General features: G+C 41.6%; 2 protein-coding genes across 2 annotated transcripts; one reads left to right on the forward strand and one right to left on the reverse strand.

Moving 5' to 3' along the window:
• Positions 1-1,199: 1,199 nt before the first annotated feature.
• On the forward strand, positions 1,200-13,528 carry galr1b (galanin receptor 1b). The gene is made up of 3 exons (XM_041269467.1): positions 1,200-1,963; positions 4,611-4,676; positions 12,880-13,528. Exons 1-3 carry the CDS (start codon positions 1,238-1,240, stop codon positions 13,195-13,197), a joined length of 1,110 nt encoding a protein of 369 aa, XP_041125401.1. The 5' UTR covers positions 1,200-1,237; the 3' UTR covers positions 13,198-13,528.
• A 3,514-nt stretch (positions 13,529-17,042) lies between these two features.
• ddx28 (DEAD (Asp-Glu-Ala-Asp) box polypeptide 28) lies at positions 17,043-19,633 on the reverse strand. The gene has a single exon (XM_041269028.1). It carries the CDS (start codon positions 19,231-19,233, stop codon positions 17,518-17,520), a length of 1,716 nt encoding a protein of 571 aa, XP_041124962.1. The 5' UTR covers positions 19,234-19,633; the 3' UTR covers positions 17,043-17,517.
• Between the last annotated feature and the right edge of the window lie 24 nt (positions 19,634-19,657).

Below are 19,657 nucleotides of genomic sequence, written 5' to 3' on the forward strand. Positions count from 1 at the left end.
AGGATTATCTCTCCAGTTCAGGGCAGGCTTGAGGCATGGAGACTGAACTGCTCCCTCACACCCTCAAGAAAGGATTATCTCTCCAGTTCAGGGCAGGCTTGAGGCATGGAGACTGAACTGCTCCCTCACCTCCTCAAGAAAGGATTATCTCTCCAGTTCAGGGCAGGCTTGAGGCATGGAGACTGAACTGCTCCCTCACACCCTCAAGAAAGGATTATCTCTCCAGTTCAGGGCAGGCTTGAGGCATGGAGACTGAACTGCTCCCTCACACCCTCAAGAAAGGATTATCTCTCCAGTTCAGGGCAGGCTTGAGGCATGGAGACTGAACTGCTCCCTCACACCCCTCAGAGAAAGGATTATCCCTCCAGTTCAGGGCAGGCTTGAGGCATGGAGACTGAACTGCTCCCTCACCTCCTCAGAGAAAGGGTGCTCCCTCCAGTCCAGGGCAGGCTTGAGGCATGGAGACTGAACTGCTCCCTCACCTCCTCAAGAAAGGATTATCTCTCCAGTTCAGGGCAGGCTTGAGGCATGGAGACGGAACTGCTCCCTCACACCCTAAGAAGAAGTGGGAAACACGGTTCAAGGGGATTTAAGGGAGCTGACATTGCCACTGCATGTGCTTTGCCTACACTGCGAAGAATAAATAGAGATAAATCAAGTTCCCTATACTGTCATAAACAATAAAATGCAGGCTGGTCAGATGGACCTACATTTAACACACCAATGTAAAAGAAGCCGATCTGTTCAATGCTGTACATAGAAACAGATTGCACTGTGGCCTCTGTTTATACCAATGTCAAGTTACTGAAGCTCAAAACTGCACTTTGCAGTCAGGTAAGGAATGTAGGATGGATAAATAGCTGATATTTCTGTGATAAACAGTTTATGATGATCCAGGGGTGAATGGTTTATTGTGTTTGACTAAATATTAGGCAAAAGAAGTAAACAAAATATAGCATCTCGTTTCATAATGTGTTAAAGTTACCCAGCGTTGTGTCTGAGGTGCTGTGTTATTGCTTCAGGTAACGGTACTGCCCCTTTAAGGCAAACTGTTTAGAAAGCTATGAAAGGGCTGCGTTGGTGGCTGAAGCTCAGTGCTCAACGCGCGCTCGCCTCTCCAACTTAGAACAGAACTGTTGCACTATTCTCAGAACTATCCAGGCAGAAGCGCAGCGGACACAAGCCCCGCAATGGCACACAGAGTGACCTGTTGCTTGGAGAAGCGCTCCCGGGTGGAATGTCTCTCTGCTTTCTGGTAAGCTTGCTCTGGTGTCACGACATTCTAGCAGTAACAATGGACGAAGGCAGGGTATTTTCCAGAAATGACACCTATGTCTGGAATGACAGTACAGAGGTGGACCTGTCGAACGGAAAGGAAGGGGGTCCGGAGGTGATCATTGTACCTGTGATTTTTGGATTCATATTTCTGCTGGGCATCATTGGGAACACTTTGGTCATGATAGTCATTGGAAGAATCAAGTCCAGGAGGTCGAGGAGCATAACTAACATTTTTATCGTCAATCTGAGCATAGCGGACTTGTCCTTTCTGCTCGTCTGCGTCCCCTTCCAAGCCACGATATATTCCTTGCCGGAGTGGGTATTCGGGGCTTTCTTGTGCAAGTTCGTGCATTACTTTGTGATGGTGAGCATGATGGTGAGCATCTTCACCCTGGTCGCTATGTCCATTGACAGGTATATCGCGGTGGTGCGTTCCAAGAGGTCCCCCTGCATCCGCAACAAGAACAACGCCTTTATCGGGGTCGGCACGATCTGGGTGCTGTCGTTTGTATTCGCCATCCCAGTCGCCCAACACCAGACCCTCACTAGCCACCGGGAAGCCCCCAACAGCTCGTTCTGCTGGGAGGAATGGGCTGACAGGACAACCAAACAAACCTACAAAGTGACCATTTTGATAATTGGATACCTGCTGCCCTTGGTTTTAATAACGTGGTGCTATGCCAAGGTAAGGTGTTCCTTTGTGAAGACACGAACAAACAGACAATTGCATGGCTAATGAGGTAGTACTTCTGTCATTTTATATTATTTATTTATTTTAACTCAATTTGGGGAAAGGCTTACAAGATGAGGCAACATGAAAAACATTATTTTAGAATAAGCACATAACTGTATTTGATAGTGTAATTTTTAGTACAGCGCCTAAATATATCCTTAATAGGATACAATTATTACAAAACAAGAAAACAGAAACAAGAAAATAATAATAATAATAATAATAATAATAATAATAATAATAATAATAATAATAATAATAATAATAAAGTATCTAAGCACTTTTCATTCAGTTTCAAAACATATTCCTGCCGTCCCAGGCGGAAAGCATGTAAAAATAAACTCGCTCTGGAGATGAAAAACTAATCAAATAAGGTATTAATACAAAAACGCTAAAGTTATTTTTATTTTTGCTTTCAATGTTCGGGAGAAGCTGCAAGTGCAGTTAACGTGCAGATAGGTGCGGCCGTTTCAATCACAGCCGTGGCTGTCATCAGTGGTGTGGGATGGAACCGTCCATCACAATTTCAATAAATATTCGAGGTAATTCATGCACCTGTAGCGCCTCAGCTAAACATTATTATTTTTAAGGAGTCATTTAGCATCCAAATCGACTTACCGGGTGAACTGTGCTGCAGTCACTTATAGTAGGACCTCGGTTTCACCTCTCATCCCAAGTGATTAGGTTCAGACAATTTAATGCACCTGAAATACGACTTATAGAATTTAACTAATATCTAAACTATTTAAGACACTGAAAATACTGAAATATACTGGTAGGGTAAATTATATATATCCCAGCCATTACTATGGTATCTATCAATTGAAAATACAGAGGAGATATTACGTCCTTCACTTAAAAATATTGTCATTGAGATAAACATGCTATTTAAAAATATTGTAATAGAGATTTATATATGATATATATATATATATATATATATAATAATATTATATATATATATATATATATATATATATAATTATTTTTTTTCTATATCCACGTTTTAGTACAAATGTCCTGTGATTTGCTACATGTCAGATGTGAACTTTGATGAAGCAGGGTGCAAGAAAGAACAAGCAGAATGAACCAACGTTCTCTTTAAACCTGCAGACAAGAATAATATAAGGGTAGACAGTCCTTCAGTGTATTCAAGTAGTGCTAAACAAAACATAAAGCACCTTTATCAATGTCTCAGTGTGGCAATTAAGTCACTGCTTATTAGCTTATCATCCAGTTCAAAAACTGTACTGAAGTGAAGTGTGGGATGCTGGACATTACTCAACATTTGATCTGTCTGCTGCTACTGAAGCTTGTGCTGTGAAGCACCAGGGCACCTTTTACTGCCCCAGGAAATGGATGCGGGTATAGCCTCTGAACAACAAGTGCTATTGGCGTTGTTATAAATGACTGTCTGAGGAAACGTGTCTTTCTATTTGAATCACATATTTACAGCAGGGTTATCTGCTCTTAATAACTCTTAATAACCCAAGGGAACTTTGTTATATTACAAAGCGAAATCGTCCCCAATGAGGCTCCAGGCGTGTCTGTCTGTTCAGTTTGACTCCCATTGCATAACAATTCCAGCCATTCCAGGTTTTCCTGTGACTCTTAATTGGAAGTTACCTGATGCATGCTGTGGCTAATTATCCTCAGCTGTGACTAATTCACACTAAGTGCTGGAATGGCTAAGCAATAGGGATCCTATACCCTGAAATGCACAGTTTGAATACAGTGTTTATTTATTTACATGTTTGTTAAATTACATTTAAATCTAAAATTCTACTTGCAGTTCCACTCTTCTTTTTAAAGGATCAGTGTCCAGGAAATATGTTTGTTCATTGCTTTCTATCTACTTTCGTTCATAACATGACTTTAACTCAGGGGTGGCCAAAGTTGGCTCTTCCAGTCCAGGTCTTTGTTCCAACCATGTTCTAAATTGTTTAATTGAACTAATGAAGGAATCGCCCTCCAGGACCGTGATTGGCCACCCCTGCTTTGACGGATTTGATGCATGTTTCAGTGCTGGAGCAGTTGTACTGAGCTGGAGAGATAAGCGAAGTAGGGAGCTGATGGCTGACGACTCATATCAAATGCAGCTGCCATCAATATCAAGGCTGAGAAGGAGGCAGGTGCACCGTATCATCTGAGAAATAAGTTAGCGTCTGCTTTTCTTTAGATCATACACCCGTTTTCCAATGATTTAACCCTTACAGATACAACTAGCTACTCTGTAGCCTGGACACCATTATAAACTGGGCCCTTTGGATGACAAGACTTTGGAAAATAATCTATGGTGCTTGTGAGATGTATCTGTGCTCCTCAGTAAACATGTATAAAACATCAGGGCTGGTAGCTGTTCTGTGCAGGGTTTGGTAAATCTGACAGGTTCCAGACACAAAACAGCCAAAACCTCTTCAATGCTGGCAGTGGAAAAACAAACCCATTCTAGAAAAGCTGCCTGTTACTGTGACATTAACATTCATTGGTTGACTTGTGCATGCTTATGCATGCATTCTCTGGTGTTGGTTAAGTGGTACAGTAAATAACTGAAATACCACCAGTTATGTGCTTTAATTCGCTTTTTTTTTTCTTGTAGGTTTTGTATCATCTTCATAAAAAAGTGAAAAACATGTCCCGAAAATCAAAGAGATCTAAGAGAAAGGTAAGTCTTTTGTTAAATGTCACCAGGTGAAACGGGCACTCGTTTTGTTCAATGTCACCAGGTGAAACAGGCACTCATTTTGTTCAATGTCACCAGGTGAAACGGGCACTCAATGTCACCAGGTGAAACGGGCACTCGTTTTGTTCAATGTCACCAGGTGAAACGGGCACTCATTTTGTTCAATGTCACCAGGTGAAACAGGCACTCATTTTGTTCAATGTCACCAGGTGAAACGGGCACTCGGGCACTCGTTTTGTTCAATTTTGTTCAATGTCACCAGGTGAAACGGGCACTCGTTTTGTTCAATGTCACCAGGTGAAACAGGCACTCGTTTTGTTCAATGTCACCAGGTGAAACGGGCACTCGTTTTGTTCAATGTCACCAGGTGAAACGGGCACTCGTTTTGTTCAATGTCACCAGGTGAAACGGGCACTCATTTTGTTCAATGTCACCAGGTGAAACGGGCACTTGTTTTGTTCAATGTCACCAGGTGAAACGGGCACTTGTTTTGTTGGAGACTTTCCTGTGACCACCGATCCTCTTGAAATCAGTATATTCTGTGATGCCAATGAGCATTATTGTATTGTAAAAAGGTGTTGTCTCACAGTAGAACTAGTTTTAAAAAGCCTTTGTATTGCAGGGTAATTACCTTTGAATGGCATTTCATTCATTTCTTCACATTTCCTTGCCTTTTTTGAAGTTACAATCACTCTTGAGCGGTTTGAATCATCTTTCTCTGTATCGGAACCCACCAGGTTATCTGTGCCTGTAGAATCTTAGTTGTCGGCTCCTTTTAGTGCTTCCTGATCCCAAATAAATTAACAGGATACAGTGTCTAGCAATTCTAGTCAAAATTACTCTTACAAAGGTACAGGAAAGGTGAATAAAATAAATAATGGTACTTAAAACTGGGAAGCCATTAAACACTCCGATTAGTGAAGTATGAAGGTCTGGTGCTTGTCTGGTATTGTGGGACCCAAGAGTATTGACATCATGAGAAGAACATGAGAAGACTCTTTTCCATGCTAATGCAGGTTTGCATTATAATGAAAGCAAGCCCTGTGTAAAACCTGCTGCATGTCTGAGCTCTGTACAGGAGTGTTTTCCAACAGGGAAGGAAGGTTCTTGACCCCAAAAAGTGTTAGGCTTTGAAGCAAACCGATTGAATTACTCTGTTCCACTGTTCAGTCCTCGAAGATGAGCACTCTGATATGGAAATGTCATGCATGTGTGCAAAAGCATAACACTGCACCAATCCTGTGGACACCTGGTACAGCAGTTGAGTTTTTTCTTATCTGAAGTTCATTGCATCATAGAATTGGGGTTGAGGTTCTTAGGATATCTTTTATCAGTCCAAATACAGAAAGAATGCATTGCACTTGTAGCCATGGGATGGAAAGTCAGATACTGCAGTGCACTACCTGGAGTGCTGAGCTAGCACCTGTAAAGCTGTGCAAAGTTTTAGGCAAGAAATTAAATACTCTTGCAAATGTGATCATTTGATTGACAGGAAAATCCTTTTAACCATCACCAAAAGCAACCTTCAATCACTGGCAGCTACCAATAGTACTGAAGCCTGGTACATTTAACCCTACCTCCAGATGTGCCATGCAGTACAGAAACATGTGCTCTGATTGGCTGAAAGATCCTGAGCAGTCGATAATAATTGATGCATGAAACTAATAGATGTCAAGCTGTAGATTTTGAGATCTTTAATTGATCATCAAGGTCCTGAGTATTGTATGCAAAACCATTGTATCTATGAACCTGCTGCAATAAGATCACTGTCTACCACAGAACCATTGACTGAAGAGCTGTGATTGTGAACCTAAACACCCAGGAGACAGTCAACACACACTCGACCAGGCAGCTTACAGTTTCATCGACCATCGTCTGAAAACATACTTCAATAGAAAATCAATTTCTGCTCTCCAGCTCCTCATTGCAGGAATTTTAAATTCTCCAAAACACCCTTTTCAGGTGGAGCTGCTCCTTCATTAAGAACTGATTTGCATTAAAGGGTATTGTTAACCTTTCCCTTTTTGATTGTATTTTTTTAAAAAGATCTTATTCAGTAGAAGTGAAGGGTTGGATAATCAGTGCTAACCTGTGATTAGGGTTAGAGGAGAGGTACCTGATGTGGGCATATCCTTTACTAAACCTCTTTGTGCAGGAGAACAATACACTTTTATGTAAAGCAGCCTATTCAGGTAATTAACATTACTTGCTAAATAACAGTTAATTACTGAATTCAATTCAGTTCTGTTCAAGTTATGTAAAAATGATAAATCTATTGATTAACTGCAGATATATTGTCAGCAGCGGCACATTTCAAATCTCCATTTGATGTTGTTTTTAGGGACCTCGTCCACAAAATGGGGACCTTTATGCGCTGGACATGACTTGATTTTGCACAAAAACAATTATTATACACCCCTAGCCTCCTGTATCAATCAACAGATCATCAACAATACCACAGCACAAAAAACACAGACTCAAGTCTAGGACTAGTTTTGTTTTTTTACAGGGCATTTAGTTACAGTTGGCCTTGAAGCAAGATACATAGTCACAATTGCAAGGCGGTAGGCTTGAATGAATAAACAGTGGAAAATCAAAGCAAGCTATTGTCTGTTCCAGGGAGCAAGTAAATGAAAGAATTGGAAAATGTATTTTTGAAAAGAGTCATCAGTGTTAAAAGTTGGAGCCAGATGCTTTGTTTCAATCTCTTTTTTTCTCACCAAACAATATCTTAAGAATCAGAATCACAATAGACTCAAGGTCACTATAGAAAAGTATAGACATAATTGCTCCGTCTTCTTTCTCTTTTCTTTAGTTTTTTTTTCATCGTTTTTGAAGTGACATAATCATTTGTAGTTTTTGCAGGTTGGGTGAAAGGTTAATTAAGTCATTACTTGTATGACACTCGGCATTCATATCTCTGACTGTTCCTCCAGAGTCACATTCCTGTTTGAAGCCATTGAAATGCTTTTCATGTGCTTGTTTTGTAATGAAGATGGCACTTTTAGTGTTATAACTTGTAGATATTGATAACGCAATTTATTGAGAATTTGTTGTTTTGTTTTAATATTTGGGAATATGTGTTTTAAAAGAGGAGATGTTTGGAAGTAAATTGCAATTCATGTGTGCTTGTTCTCCTGCCTTGAACCTACATGGAAAGTGTCAGGCAGTGACACATTATGAATCCGTTCAGAGTTAGTGCTACTTGTTCAATGGTGACATGATGTCTATTTCTTTAAAGGTCAAGTCTCTTCTCTGATTGAACCCTTAGTATTATTTTTCCCCTGGAGGTAAGGATGTAGAAAGCAGTCTGATGAGGCTCATAGGTTAATCGTTTCAATACAGTGTTAGAAAACAGTTCTGTATATGAAAACAATGTGTTCTGTTTCACAGAACTTCAGCATCACAGGGAACGGTATGGGTTGTTGATGTAGGTAAAATGAAGTGCCTTTCCAGATGAAATGGCTTGAATCAGATGACTAGAGCTGAAAGATAGTGTTGTTTCAGGCACTACAAACTATTCTCCTGGGTGCATAATGTATTGAAGGCCCATGTAATATATTATATTGCGATGGTAGAATCAACCTAGCAAGTGGAACAGTCTTAATCTTAATGAGATTTGTGAAGTGCTGTATTTTTTTTGTAACAGCAATGGCAGCACAACACATGGTGACTGTCTCAGCCACCGCAAACACACTGTTGTGTTCTGCTTAACTAATTAGCATAGCTGGTTAGATTAGGATCATACTGTGCATAGCTTTAAACGCTTGCAAAATCACAGCTTAGTATGTGCATGAAACGTCAGGGCTAGCTTAACTGATGTATTCTCTATTGATTGGATTCACTCTCATTTTCTGTGCTACCTACACCCCCTTCTGTTATTCAAGACCTTATTCTGCAAGCTCATGAAACACCTGTACTGTAAATGAACACAAAGCTCCATCCTAGCCCATTAACAGGAATTAGGAGAGGTCAAGAGAGAGAATGCATCACAGAGTGGGCACTGTATGTGGGAAGAGCAGTAATGGCTACTGTGAAACTCAAAAGCACTCGGGCAGCTGAAACGGTATACTGTAGTTAGCAATATGCTTACAAAAGGTCTTCTGCAGCAAATAGCCAAAAATCATAACACAGAGGCGTTCCTAATGGCAGGTTATCTAACCAAAAAACTGAAGCATCCGTCATTGTGATTTTAAAAAAGAATGTTAAAAAAGATTAAATAGCTTAAACTAACATAATATAAGAAATGAAACGGTATTTTATTGGCTTCTTCGTGTGAAAGCACATTGAACTTTGTCTCTCTCTGTTACTCAATTATTTTCTTATACAAGCAATTTTGCATTTTTCACAATATTTACATTCAAATGTAAATTTACTTTTGAGAGCCTGCGGAACAGTAAAAGCAGAAAAAAAATGTTTTGCAAACAATGGAAATGAGGCTGAACGGATTGTCTCTTACATCAAAACATTATCATGAAAACGTATTCATCGTATTCGCTAAAGAGTTAGTCGAGTGGTATAATTTAATATGTATTTATTGTGTTCTGATCTGATTATTAAGGCTTTGTAATGCAAATGGAGTGGCCTCTGTCCATGACCTTCCTCCATATCTATAGTAGTATAGTACTGTGGAAGGGTTGTGGGTAATTCACTGATCAGGAGACAGACAGGTGTACTTGAAAACACCACACAGGTGCCCAGTTTTATTTTGAAGGGTGCCTTATTTCTTTTTAGCCCGCAGAGGGCGCTGTTGGTCCATGGTCTGCTTACCAACTATGGTAAACAGAACCACGGGAATACCATATGATGGTACGACAGTTCAGGGTGCACGCGCACTCGCAGGTGCTTCAAACAATAATTCAAAAATAGAAGGCAGAAAGAAAAAGGGAAAATAAAATAGTAACAAAACTATAAAGAAAAGGTGCTGCACTTTGCAGCAATATCCCTTTCGCCGATGCCCGTGCGACCCGGATCACCGTCCTACACTGCCGGCTCACTAGCCTGCTCAGCTATACTATTCAGGGGTCTGCCCAAGGGTTCCCCTCCCTCACTGTCTCGCTCTGAACCTCCGTTCCGTTCTCTCCAACTGCTTCTCGGTCGTGGACCAGCGTTTCCGCACTCTCGGCGCGTTTAAAAGGGCAGACCTGAGGAAACAACAGAGCGTTAACTTATAGAGCTAACAATCTCCCCAAGACTTGCCTCTCAGCCATTCAGAGAGGGGGAAAGTCCACACACCCACTTTCCCACCTCCCCGTGTCACTGCCATGACTCACAGGCGGTTGTTAGACGACTGCTGCCCTCTTTGTGTCTGAATGTGCTCTGAATGTTCTGAGTGGAGTGGAACTGGATTTCAAGGGAAGGATGCAGATGAGGAGATTCCCATTGGGAGACCTCATTGTGACGATGACGACAACAACTGTGGGAATTGCCAGTTCAGTGCGCAGATTCAGTGCAAAGTTAAAGTGAAAAGACAGATTAGTTTTGCACAGGAGACCTCCCGAAGGTCGGCTTGTTATTTTGCAGATGTGTCCACTGTTTCTGCAAAGTATCTATCATGCCAGCCTCTGCAGACATTGTCAAGGGCTCCCAGCGTCAGACGCCAGGAGCCTGGCTCTTTTGCATTGGGATGTAGATGCTCACTTGTGGTGCGCAGTGTCGCCGGTTCAGGCCCAGCCTCTGCCCTGTTATACCTGCAATATTTCTGTGAGTTTCAGGAGCATTGTTATTCTGCAAAGGTCATCCCAACACATCCAGAGATCCCCTTTTAATCTAAGTGCTCTGCTTTGAAAAGCTTTCAGGCTTTGTGCATGCAGTCTCTCAGCTGCAGTTGGATATGCCCTCTGTCAATCAATGTGCCTACTGAGAACTATCGCTCAGAAAGGGCAGTGCAGGATTAAGCCACAGATGTGTGTAAATCATTTACAGCTGCAGCTTCGGAGGATCAACTTGTTTAGTGGTAACAAATTTCACAATCACTGGGTAATGGGGTTGAGCGAAAAATCAATGCCGAGCACACAATTGTTGGCATTGCAATTTGTTTTGTCTTCAGGCAACAGTTCTTTATTTGCGTTTGTCTCATTCAGTGTCTTTCGGACAGACAAAAAAAAAGGTTATTACTTGCTCTTTAGTCAGACTTGTTTAGGTCAGGGTTTCTATGGCTTATTCAGGAGATGTACTGTAGGACTTTGAAGTTCTAGTGTACATACTGAACCTCTGTAGTGCCTCTGAAGGACTGAGGGAGCGGTTCAGTCTTCATGCTCATCAAATCTGTACAAAGATGGCCAGTGCCCAAGTTTAGGGTCATTTATGATGCAGAGTGTTGTCCACTAAGGGCTAAGGCTTGAGTGCAGAGACAGACTAGCATCTTCCTCAATAAAGAAGCAATGCCTTAAGACTCCTTCAACAATAAGAGCATAGCAAAATTATTGAAGCTTCCAATCTTGAATACAAGCTGCTCACACTCGATAAACAGAAATTGCTTCTTGGCTTTGTATCGCTGGCTCACATCTGTGTTTGGGATGTGTAAGTCTGTGGATAGCTGTGATCAATAACTCATCTGAGAAAAGAAAAAAAAAACTAAAACTAAACAGAGCTCACTACACTGCTGACACTGTATTAAGCACGACTTTATCGACATCCCAAGGTTCACAAACTGAAACCAATGAGAGATGAAAACTAGCGAGTAAAACACACGTCAACTTGAAATGCATCGACTCCTTACGCAAGCACATCCAAGCTGTTTAAATGTTTCAAATAACAGGAGACGCAGCAAAGAGCGCCCAGCTTCACATGCCTTTTTAATCGCTTCTCCTTTCCTGTTTAATGGTTCTACTTACTCTTCAGTAGGTTAAGGCTACAGTTTAAAGGTACTACGGAGAATTAAATGAAACAGCCCACTGCATTGTACAGTAAGTGAGTGATAGTGCTGGCTGTCGAATAGACTGAGGGCAGCAGAACGGTCATTGTGTGTGCGGCAACAGAAGATAAAAATAGAGGCTGAGCATGTTTGTCTTATACCCCCAGTTTCCCTAAGAACAACGTAAGCAAACAAGCAAAGGGAAAAACGGACCAGCTTGTTTCAACAGCACATAAATGGGATTCTGTTGAAATACTTGCTGTTTTTGTCTAAAAAATAAATCCTTGCATATTACGCTATACTTTGTTTTACTGCCTTGCTCGGATCAGCGTTGTACTGTCTGTCTAAAATCCAATTCTCATTGCAATGCCTACAGCAATATCAGTAATACATGTAGTCTTTGAGTATCAGAAATGGCAGAATTTACATTTTTTAAATTTAAAAACAAATGGCTGCCCTAACGCCTAGCTAATGTGTTGCCAGCTTGTTCCATTTCAGTTCACAGCCATGACATTTCAAATGTCATTTTCTTACTCCATAAACTCCCTGTCAGTCTTTTAGAAGACCCATTGCAGTGGCAGAACTGTTCTGCTGGCCACACAGGAGTGAAGGAGCTGTATGTAAAAAGCAAGGGGATCGGCGCTCTTTGGTTTACCTTCAGACACCTCAGAACATGTAAGCAGGTTATTTGACTGCATTGTAGCTTAGTCAATGTGTCTGTATTTGAAATCTGCTTGGCTAAAATTCATGGAGATTTTTTTGAGCAAAGAAAAGCGGTGGGCCTATTCATTTTCCTCATTTATATTAAATTATGTAAGCAAAATTAAAACAACTTTGATGAGATATACCAGCTGGAGCAATTATATTTACAAAACAAAAAAAAGACATTGAAACATCTTACTAATTCAAATCCTTGGCAGAAATCAAATAAAGTTGATCCCTTTTTAACCAATTTTATTTACCAGAAATAATTTGGCAAATTTAGCAAAAAAAAAAAAAAAAAAAAAATTAGCTTTATAATGGCTTCTAAACAAAATAAAAAAACCTGAACTCCTCATATCAGAAAGTCTTTGAGCAGCTGGCAGCTGTGCTCTCAATGATGCTACGACTGAGATGCAGTGCAGACTGATGCAGTCTGCACATGTGGCCAGGTTAAAGCAGCAATCAGTTAACCAATTTAACCTGACCACATTCCACAGCTGGATTTCTTAAGAGAAGGGGTTATTATGATTATTATTATTATAGCCAGTTATTAATATGCAGGTTCTTCCCCCGGTCACAGCAGCCTGTGTGTTGTACTCAGTGTTTGTTCTGTTTGTTTTCCTCCAGACCGCACAGACAGTGCTGCTGGTGGTGGCCGTGTTCCTGATCTGCTGGATGCCACACCACATCATCGTCATGTGGGCCGAGTTCGGGGCGTTCCCTCTCAACGACGCCTCCTTCGCTTTTCGCATCATCTCCCACTGCCTGGCCTACGGTAACTCCTGCATCAACCCTATCCTCTACGCCTTCCTCTCGGAGAACTTCCGCAAGGCCTGTCAGCAGGTCTTCACCTGCAAATTCCTCTTTGCCCCACCGCCCGAGGAGAAAGTGGTGAGGATCCGAATGGAGAACTTCTCCACCACGCACTCCACAACCAACGTTTAAACCAAATTACAAAACAAAACCAGCAAACTCTGTAAATAGACTCAATGAAAGTGTGCTTTTCTTACAAATGTATTTATTAAGGAGAGCACAGATAGCACTACTCTCTTTTTACACTTTGAGGGCCTGCGTGCGAGCACGTTGGACGAGACTGCAGTCAGGCAACGTGTTGTGTCAGCTCCAAGCGTTCCTCCAGAGGATGTGGAGGAACAAGATGCCTTGCCTTGTTGTTTTGATTTTTGAACGCAACCCGCTAGATCAGGGCTTCTCAAACTCAGTTCTGAAGGGACCCCCTGTGGCTGCTGGTTTTCATTCCATCAGAGCCCTCAATTATTTAACCAGACCTTTAATTGAACTGATAATTTGCTTAAACAGACCTTTTTACTTGTTTTCAGCTCTTGAACAGTTTGCATATTTCAAGTTAGCTGTAACATTTGATAAGTAACTTGAACTGCAACTGTTTAAGAGCTGAAAACAAGTAAAAAGGTCCAATTAAACAAATTATCAGTTCAATTAAGTCTAGTTAAGTAATTGAGAGCTTGGCTGGAATGAAAACCAGCAGCCACAGGGACTCCCCAGGACCAAGTTGGAGAAGCCCAGTGCTAGATTGTATTCCTTTCTAAATGACTGTCATGGGCAGCTGTTCTTATCTGTGCCTAACGGAAAAGCAATGGAAACACAAAGGCAGCTACACCAGCCTGCCATTGGAAGAATGGTACAGTGCTCCCCCTGCTCAGGAGCTGTAGTTGCATGACCTTGCTATTTGAGTTCTGCCTTATAGCTAGAATGAAAGTTGCTAGTGGAATGACATTATGGGTCAAATGGACAGAGCCTCAGCCAAGCACTTTAAAACTGGTTTTGAGGTATAAAGGACCTGCTTCTAAAGGAGGAGCACTGTATAACTGTGGTAACATTGTCAGAGTTTGACACACCCATGCAATTGCAACAGTACAAACCAGCAGCACACACATCTGCTAGGCATTAACTTTATAAGAGAAACAGTTCGGTAAATAGCACAGATTCTAGGCCTAGTGAACACGCTTGAGTGTACGTGCAAAACTATCAGTACAACAGTAATTGCTTGAACATAACGTGCGCCAGATCATGTTCAATTACACCTATTATTTCGGAGATGCCTGTCTGCGCTGTCGACAGTTTTGACACACTGGTGGTAAAATCGGAAAAAATGTATATAACAATCCACAGACAGGAAAAAAACAAAACCTGCAGCACTCATCCAATTTGTGTTGTTTTTTGTGCATTTCCAGTACAGAACAGTGAAGATGTAATTACTGTGTTCAGTGACACACATCCCTCGAACAGATCTGACATACTGAGAGAAAAACCAGGCTGCTGCCCTTGGAGGCTGGCTATGTGAAAGACTAAAGGCACATTGTGTTTATGTAACAAACCCAACAAAGATTTGTGCATTTCTAGTGTGTAGTGCCATTGAAATGTAACTTTATAATTACGATGTTCAGGACCCTTAGTGCTTAAATCCATGAACTATTTGTTGGCTTTTTATTGTAGTCCATGGGTCCTCACAGAACTGCAAGGCAGTGTTTTAGTGCTATACGTCTTCTTTATCGTGCCGTTAAAATGCACACCTACTGTATTACCACAGGTGTGTTATGCTTTGTTTTTCCTATTAAACTGTATCGTTCAGTCTGCAACCTGAAGTGTAAATGTTTGTATTGCACTATTTTAAGTGGTTTTGTAAATAAAAAAGAAACAATAAAAATGTTATGATTATATATATATATATTATGATAATATATATATAATATAATATATATATATATATATATCTCGACAAGTCATATTAGATATAACATAACCCCATCCCGCAAAATATCTGCCAATAGGTGCTTGGGGTTATGTTGAACTATTATTCCTTTCCAAAGCACTAACAGTGTGTACATAGAACACAATGTCTCACTTCCATGGATTCACTGGGTGGGGGTCCTCAGCCAGGATACCTTCATAATGTTATTGGGGGGGGGGGGGGGGGGGGGGGGGGGGTCAGCTTAAGCCAAGAGCGTTTGGGAAGAGTGAAGCAGGGTAACTGACTGCATCAAATGCTACCAGAGGTGATCTAAAAAGCCTGGCTTTTCAATGCAGAAGACCCGGCTGCCAGACAGACAGTGATAACACACACAATAGAAATGAATGCTGGGATGTGAACAACAGCACACTTGATCTGTCTCGTCAGCAGCAGGGGGGTGGGGGCAGTGCGGTCCCCCCAGTCTGCGACAGTGTGAATGCTCTCTACTCAGGTCAGGAGTAACAGCAACAGCTATGATGATCCACAGTAAATAATGGGGTTGTCCACCTCTAGCAGAACAGTAAAAAAAAAATCACATTTCCTTTAAATCACCTCATGACTGCAGTTTAAATAAATTGTTAGAGTGTAATGGAACAATTACTTTACTGGTACTATCAATCAGCCTTTGTTTGCTGTAACCATGCAATAAAGAAACAATGTAGGTCCTGTAGGTAAGTGGTGACTTGCCGGATTGCATTGTCTTTTCAGTGCATTACCCTTTATTTATCCTTTACTTCTACCTCACAGCACCGTCTAGAAGAATAAGAGATAGAGAGAGAGAGAGAGAGAGAGAGAGAGAGAGAGAGGCTAACACTGAGGGCATCAAAGCTGCACCAATTGTTTTTAATTCTAGTTATTTGACAGGGGCATTGTACAATTTTTAACATAAATGAACATGTTACATGATGCACTGTACTCAAATTTACCTTCCTTTTCATTGGAAGTCCCTGGGTAGGTGAGAACAAAGATAAGCAAATGAACAATCAATTGCAGAGCATACAACAATACAACCCTCCCATTCAATGAATGCATGTTTGTTTTGATTTTAATTATACTTTAAGTTTATAAGCAAAATCCCTAAGTTCATGAGTATTTTTTATATCTTCTGTTAATGAATTCCAGAATACTACACATTTAACTGAGAGTGCAGTTTGTGTGTCTCCTTACAATTACCACTGCCGTCTGCTCTGGTGATTCTGTTGCTAAATTCAGAACAGAGTAAAATGAATTCTTTTAATATTTAAAATACAAGATTGAAACAATCGAAACGGATTTCAGAATGTCAGGAGGGTTCTGTCCAGAATGCACTCGACATGCAGAACAATCCAGCCCCCCACATCACAGTACCAGGTGTGGCTGATAAGCAAATCACACCTCCAATTATTTCCTAATCTGGCACATCTGCTACAGGTCTGTAAACCAGCAGCAACTAGAGCAATCTGTCTCTCTAACTTGGAGTAATAAAAATGCATTGGAACTAAAACTAGCCCTGCACCCAGTACTGGGAACCAGAAGCCAGGAGGTCAATGTTACTGGGAATACATTTTTGCTTCCCTATAGCTGCGTAAACAACTATTTTTTTAGTAAACCTAGACTCGGGTGAGACTTGTTCATGTTGTGAGAAGTGTGATCAGTCCATTCAGAGCAGATTGAGAAAGGTTCTAACTGTTCAGACTCCTGGTCATTTCAATAACACACCTGAACTAGGGTAGTTCTGAAACCCAGGACAGGGTGCAAGGCTATTGCACGTCTCAAACCCTGAATGAGTAATAATTACAATGCAGGTTTGTGTGAAAAACCTTATCATTGAGACATAAATTTTTTATCAAAGTCTAATATATATAGTTATCTCAATAGTATATATATATATATATATATATATATATATATAGTAATATATATATATATATATTATATATAAAAAAAAAAGGGGAGTTTTCCCCATAACAAGGTATCTGTTCATTTGTTATGTGTGACCTTACAAGACAAATAAATTATAAATTAAAGTATTTTCCACAAAGGTGTTTATTGTTATACTCATTAAAAAAAAAAAATTATATTAATCTGTTGGATAAACCATGTATATTCATTTCTGTGTTTCAAGCTGTGAATACCTACAACCAGCTCAGTAGTTTGTGCTCTTTTGAGCCTTGTACAAAATGCAGTACCCCCCCGTCACCAAACACAGATTGCAATCCCGGGGTAATTCATACCTATAACTGATTCCAAAGACTCTATACACACCAATACCCTAGGGTAACTTATCAATAGCTTCAAATAGGGACAGATATAGATATTAATAGATTAGATTCGTTTGCTACTTTCAGTTATATTTCCTATACTCCTAGGTCTGCAGTTACTTAGTTGTTTTTAATGTTTCTGTGGTTGAATTTTATTCTAGTTTTTCAGATCAAAACGCTAACATTAGAAGGAGCCTTTAAATAAAAAGTGTGAGTGCCATTTTAACAAACACGATTACAAAAAATCTTGCACAAAGTTTATTCCGTTTCAACACCAGAATCAAACTCTGTTAAATGTGCTTTTGGAGAAGGCTGGTGGATTGCAGACTCCATGCCAGGGAGACTGGTTCTCCTCCGAGCCGCAGTTTCAATCTTCTGCACCAGCTCCACGTCCCAGGGGTGGGTGACGAAACTAACCACGCTGCCCGGGGACTTGCTCCCCATGCGGCCCACTCGCCCAGCTCGGTGGAGATAGTCTGTGTGAGAAGGAGGAAAGTCATAGTTGATCACTGTCTTCACTCTCTGTGTATCCAGCCCCCTGGAAGCGATGTCTGTGCAGACTAAAACGTTGACCAGGCCCTTCTGAAAAGTATTAAAAATTCCTGCCCTCATTACAGCGGGCATCTGTCCTTGCAACCGTGCATGCTTCACACTGTGGTCATCCAGCAGGTACCCAAGCCAATTGACTGTGGAGGCACTGTTGCAGAAGACAAGCACCCCTACACCATCCCTGTCTGCAGCTGCTGGGGTTCGTATGATCTGCAGCAGCTCCACCAGCTTGTCAGCCCCTCTCACCTTCAGGAAGGCCTGCTTCACGTGCGGCATGAGGTGGTGCAGCCTCTTACTCTTCACTGTCACGATGCTCCCCAAATCGGTGACTTGCTTTAGCAGTTCTCCAACGCCTCCAGGGAAGGTGGCGCCGATGACAACCAGCTGCGCTTTCCTGCCCAGGCCAAGAGTTTCCGACGGGTCTGATGCCACCTGCGTTTGGAGCAGGATTCTTTCCACCAGCTCTGCAAAGCTTTCGTCGAACAAGGTGTCCGCCTCGTCCATGACAACGTAGCTCAGGTCGCTCAAATCAACGTAGTTCCTGCGGAGTGCTTTCCACAAGGCTCCAGGGGTGGCGATCAAAATGTCTGGGGCGCCGCTGGAGAACGCCAGCTTGACGTTGCCAATCCCCCTGCCCCCTCCAACGTTTCGTACCACCAGTCCTAAAGGAGCGCCCAAAGACTTGGCGACAACTTTGACCTGGTCGGCAAGCTCCCTGGACGGCACAAGCACAACACTCTGGGGTGCCTGGCTGTTCGATGCCCTTTCGTAGCGGTTGCGGCTCAGCTTGTGGATAAGGGGCAGCAAGTAGCACAACGTTTTGCCGCTCCCGGTTTCAGCAGCACACAGGACATTCTTTCCTTTCAACAGCTTGGGTATGGTCTGCAGCTGGACTGTGGTCGGGTAAACAATACCCATAGCCTGCAGCGCTTCTGTTAATTCCTGGCACAGCCCCAAGGATTTAAAAGTTACAGCTTTTTCGACCCCCTTCTCTTCGCCTTCCTTGCCTCCTGCTACTGTGACGAAAGGGAGGTCCTTCTGAGTGCTGTTGATGGTGAAAAAGTCCCCAAACGATTTATTGTGCTTCCATCCTTCAGAAGCAAGGAGCGGTCGATCGAATTTCCCCAGAGTGTAACTGGCAGGTTGGTTCAGTTTGGAATGCTTGCTGACAATAAGCAGTTTTCCGGCTTTGGTGGTGCTGACTTTTTCCAGCCTTTTGCTTTTAATCTGTTTGACGTTGTCAATGCGCTCCTGCATCTGTCGTGGTATCCTTATAACCGTGTCCTGCTTGCCATCACTAGCGCTGGTCACTCCTCGTTTGATTGCAAACAATCTGCTGCCCGCTGTGCTTGCTGTGTAGCTTCTCAGTAGTTTTAAAGCGGGCATCGAATTTAGCACACACTTTCTAGCACCCAAACAAATCATTTTGAAACCGGGCACAGATGTACAGTTAACTTACAGCAGAATTAACAGTGGTATCACACTGGTTTCTATATGCTTGCTGGGATTCTTTAACTAGACGCAATACAAAGCTTGAAGTGCGTTCTGTTTATAAAAAATACGTAACTCACTGTGTGTCCCTATATCACGTCTAATTTGGTCTTCCAAAAAAAAAAAAAACATCTCAAGTATCTCGATTATTTTAGGACAGCAAGGCTATCAAGCAGAAGATTGATTATTTAGAGTCGCTTCAAGTTTTTATCATAACAAAGTCCGAATTTGATCTGTTTTTTCTTTTTTTTTTGTGAATGAATCTTGTCTCACATGTGCATCTTTCACTGTTGTCAGATAACCTTGTCGCTGGGCGATGACGTTAATTCCGTGTGTCGCCAGGAAGAAACGTCAATTG

Source organism: Polyodon spathula, chromosome 13 (assembly GCF_017654505.1).
Source record: "Polyodon spathula isolate WHYD16114869_AA chromosome 13, ASM1765450v1, whole genome shotgun sequence".
In the NCBI taxonomy this organism is placed as follows: domain Eukaryota; kingdom Metazoa; phylum Chordata; class Actinopteri; order Acipenseriformes; family Polyodontidae; genus Polyodon; species Polyodon spathula.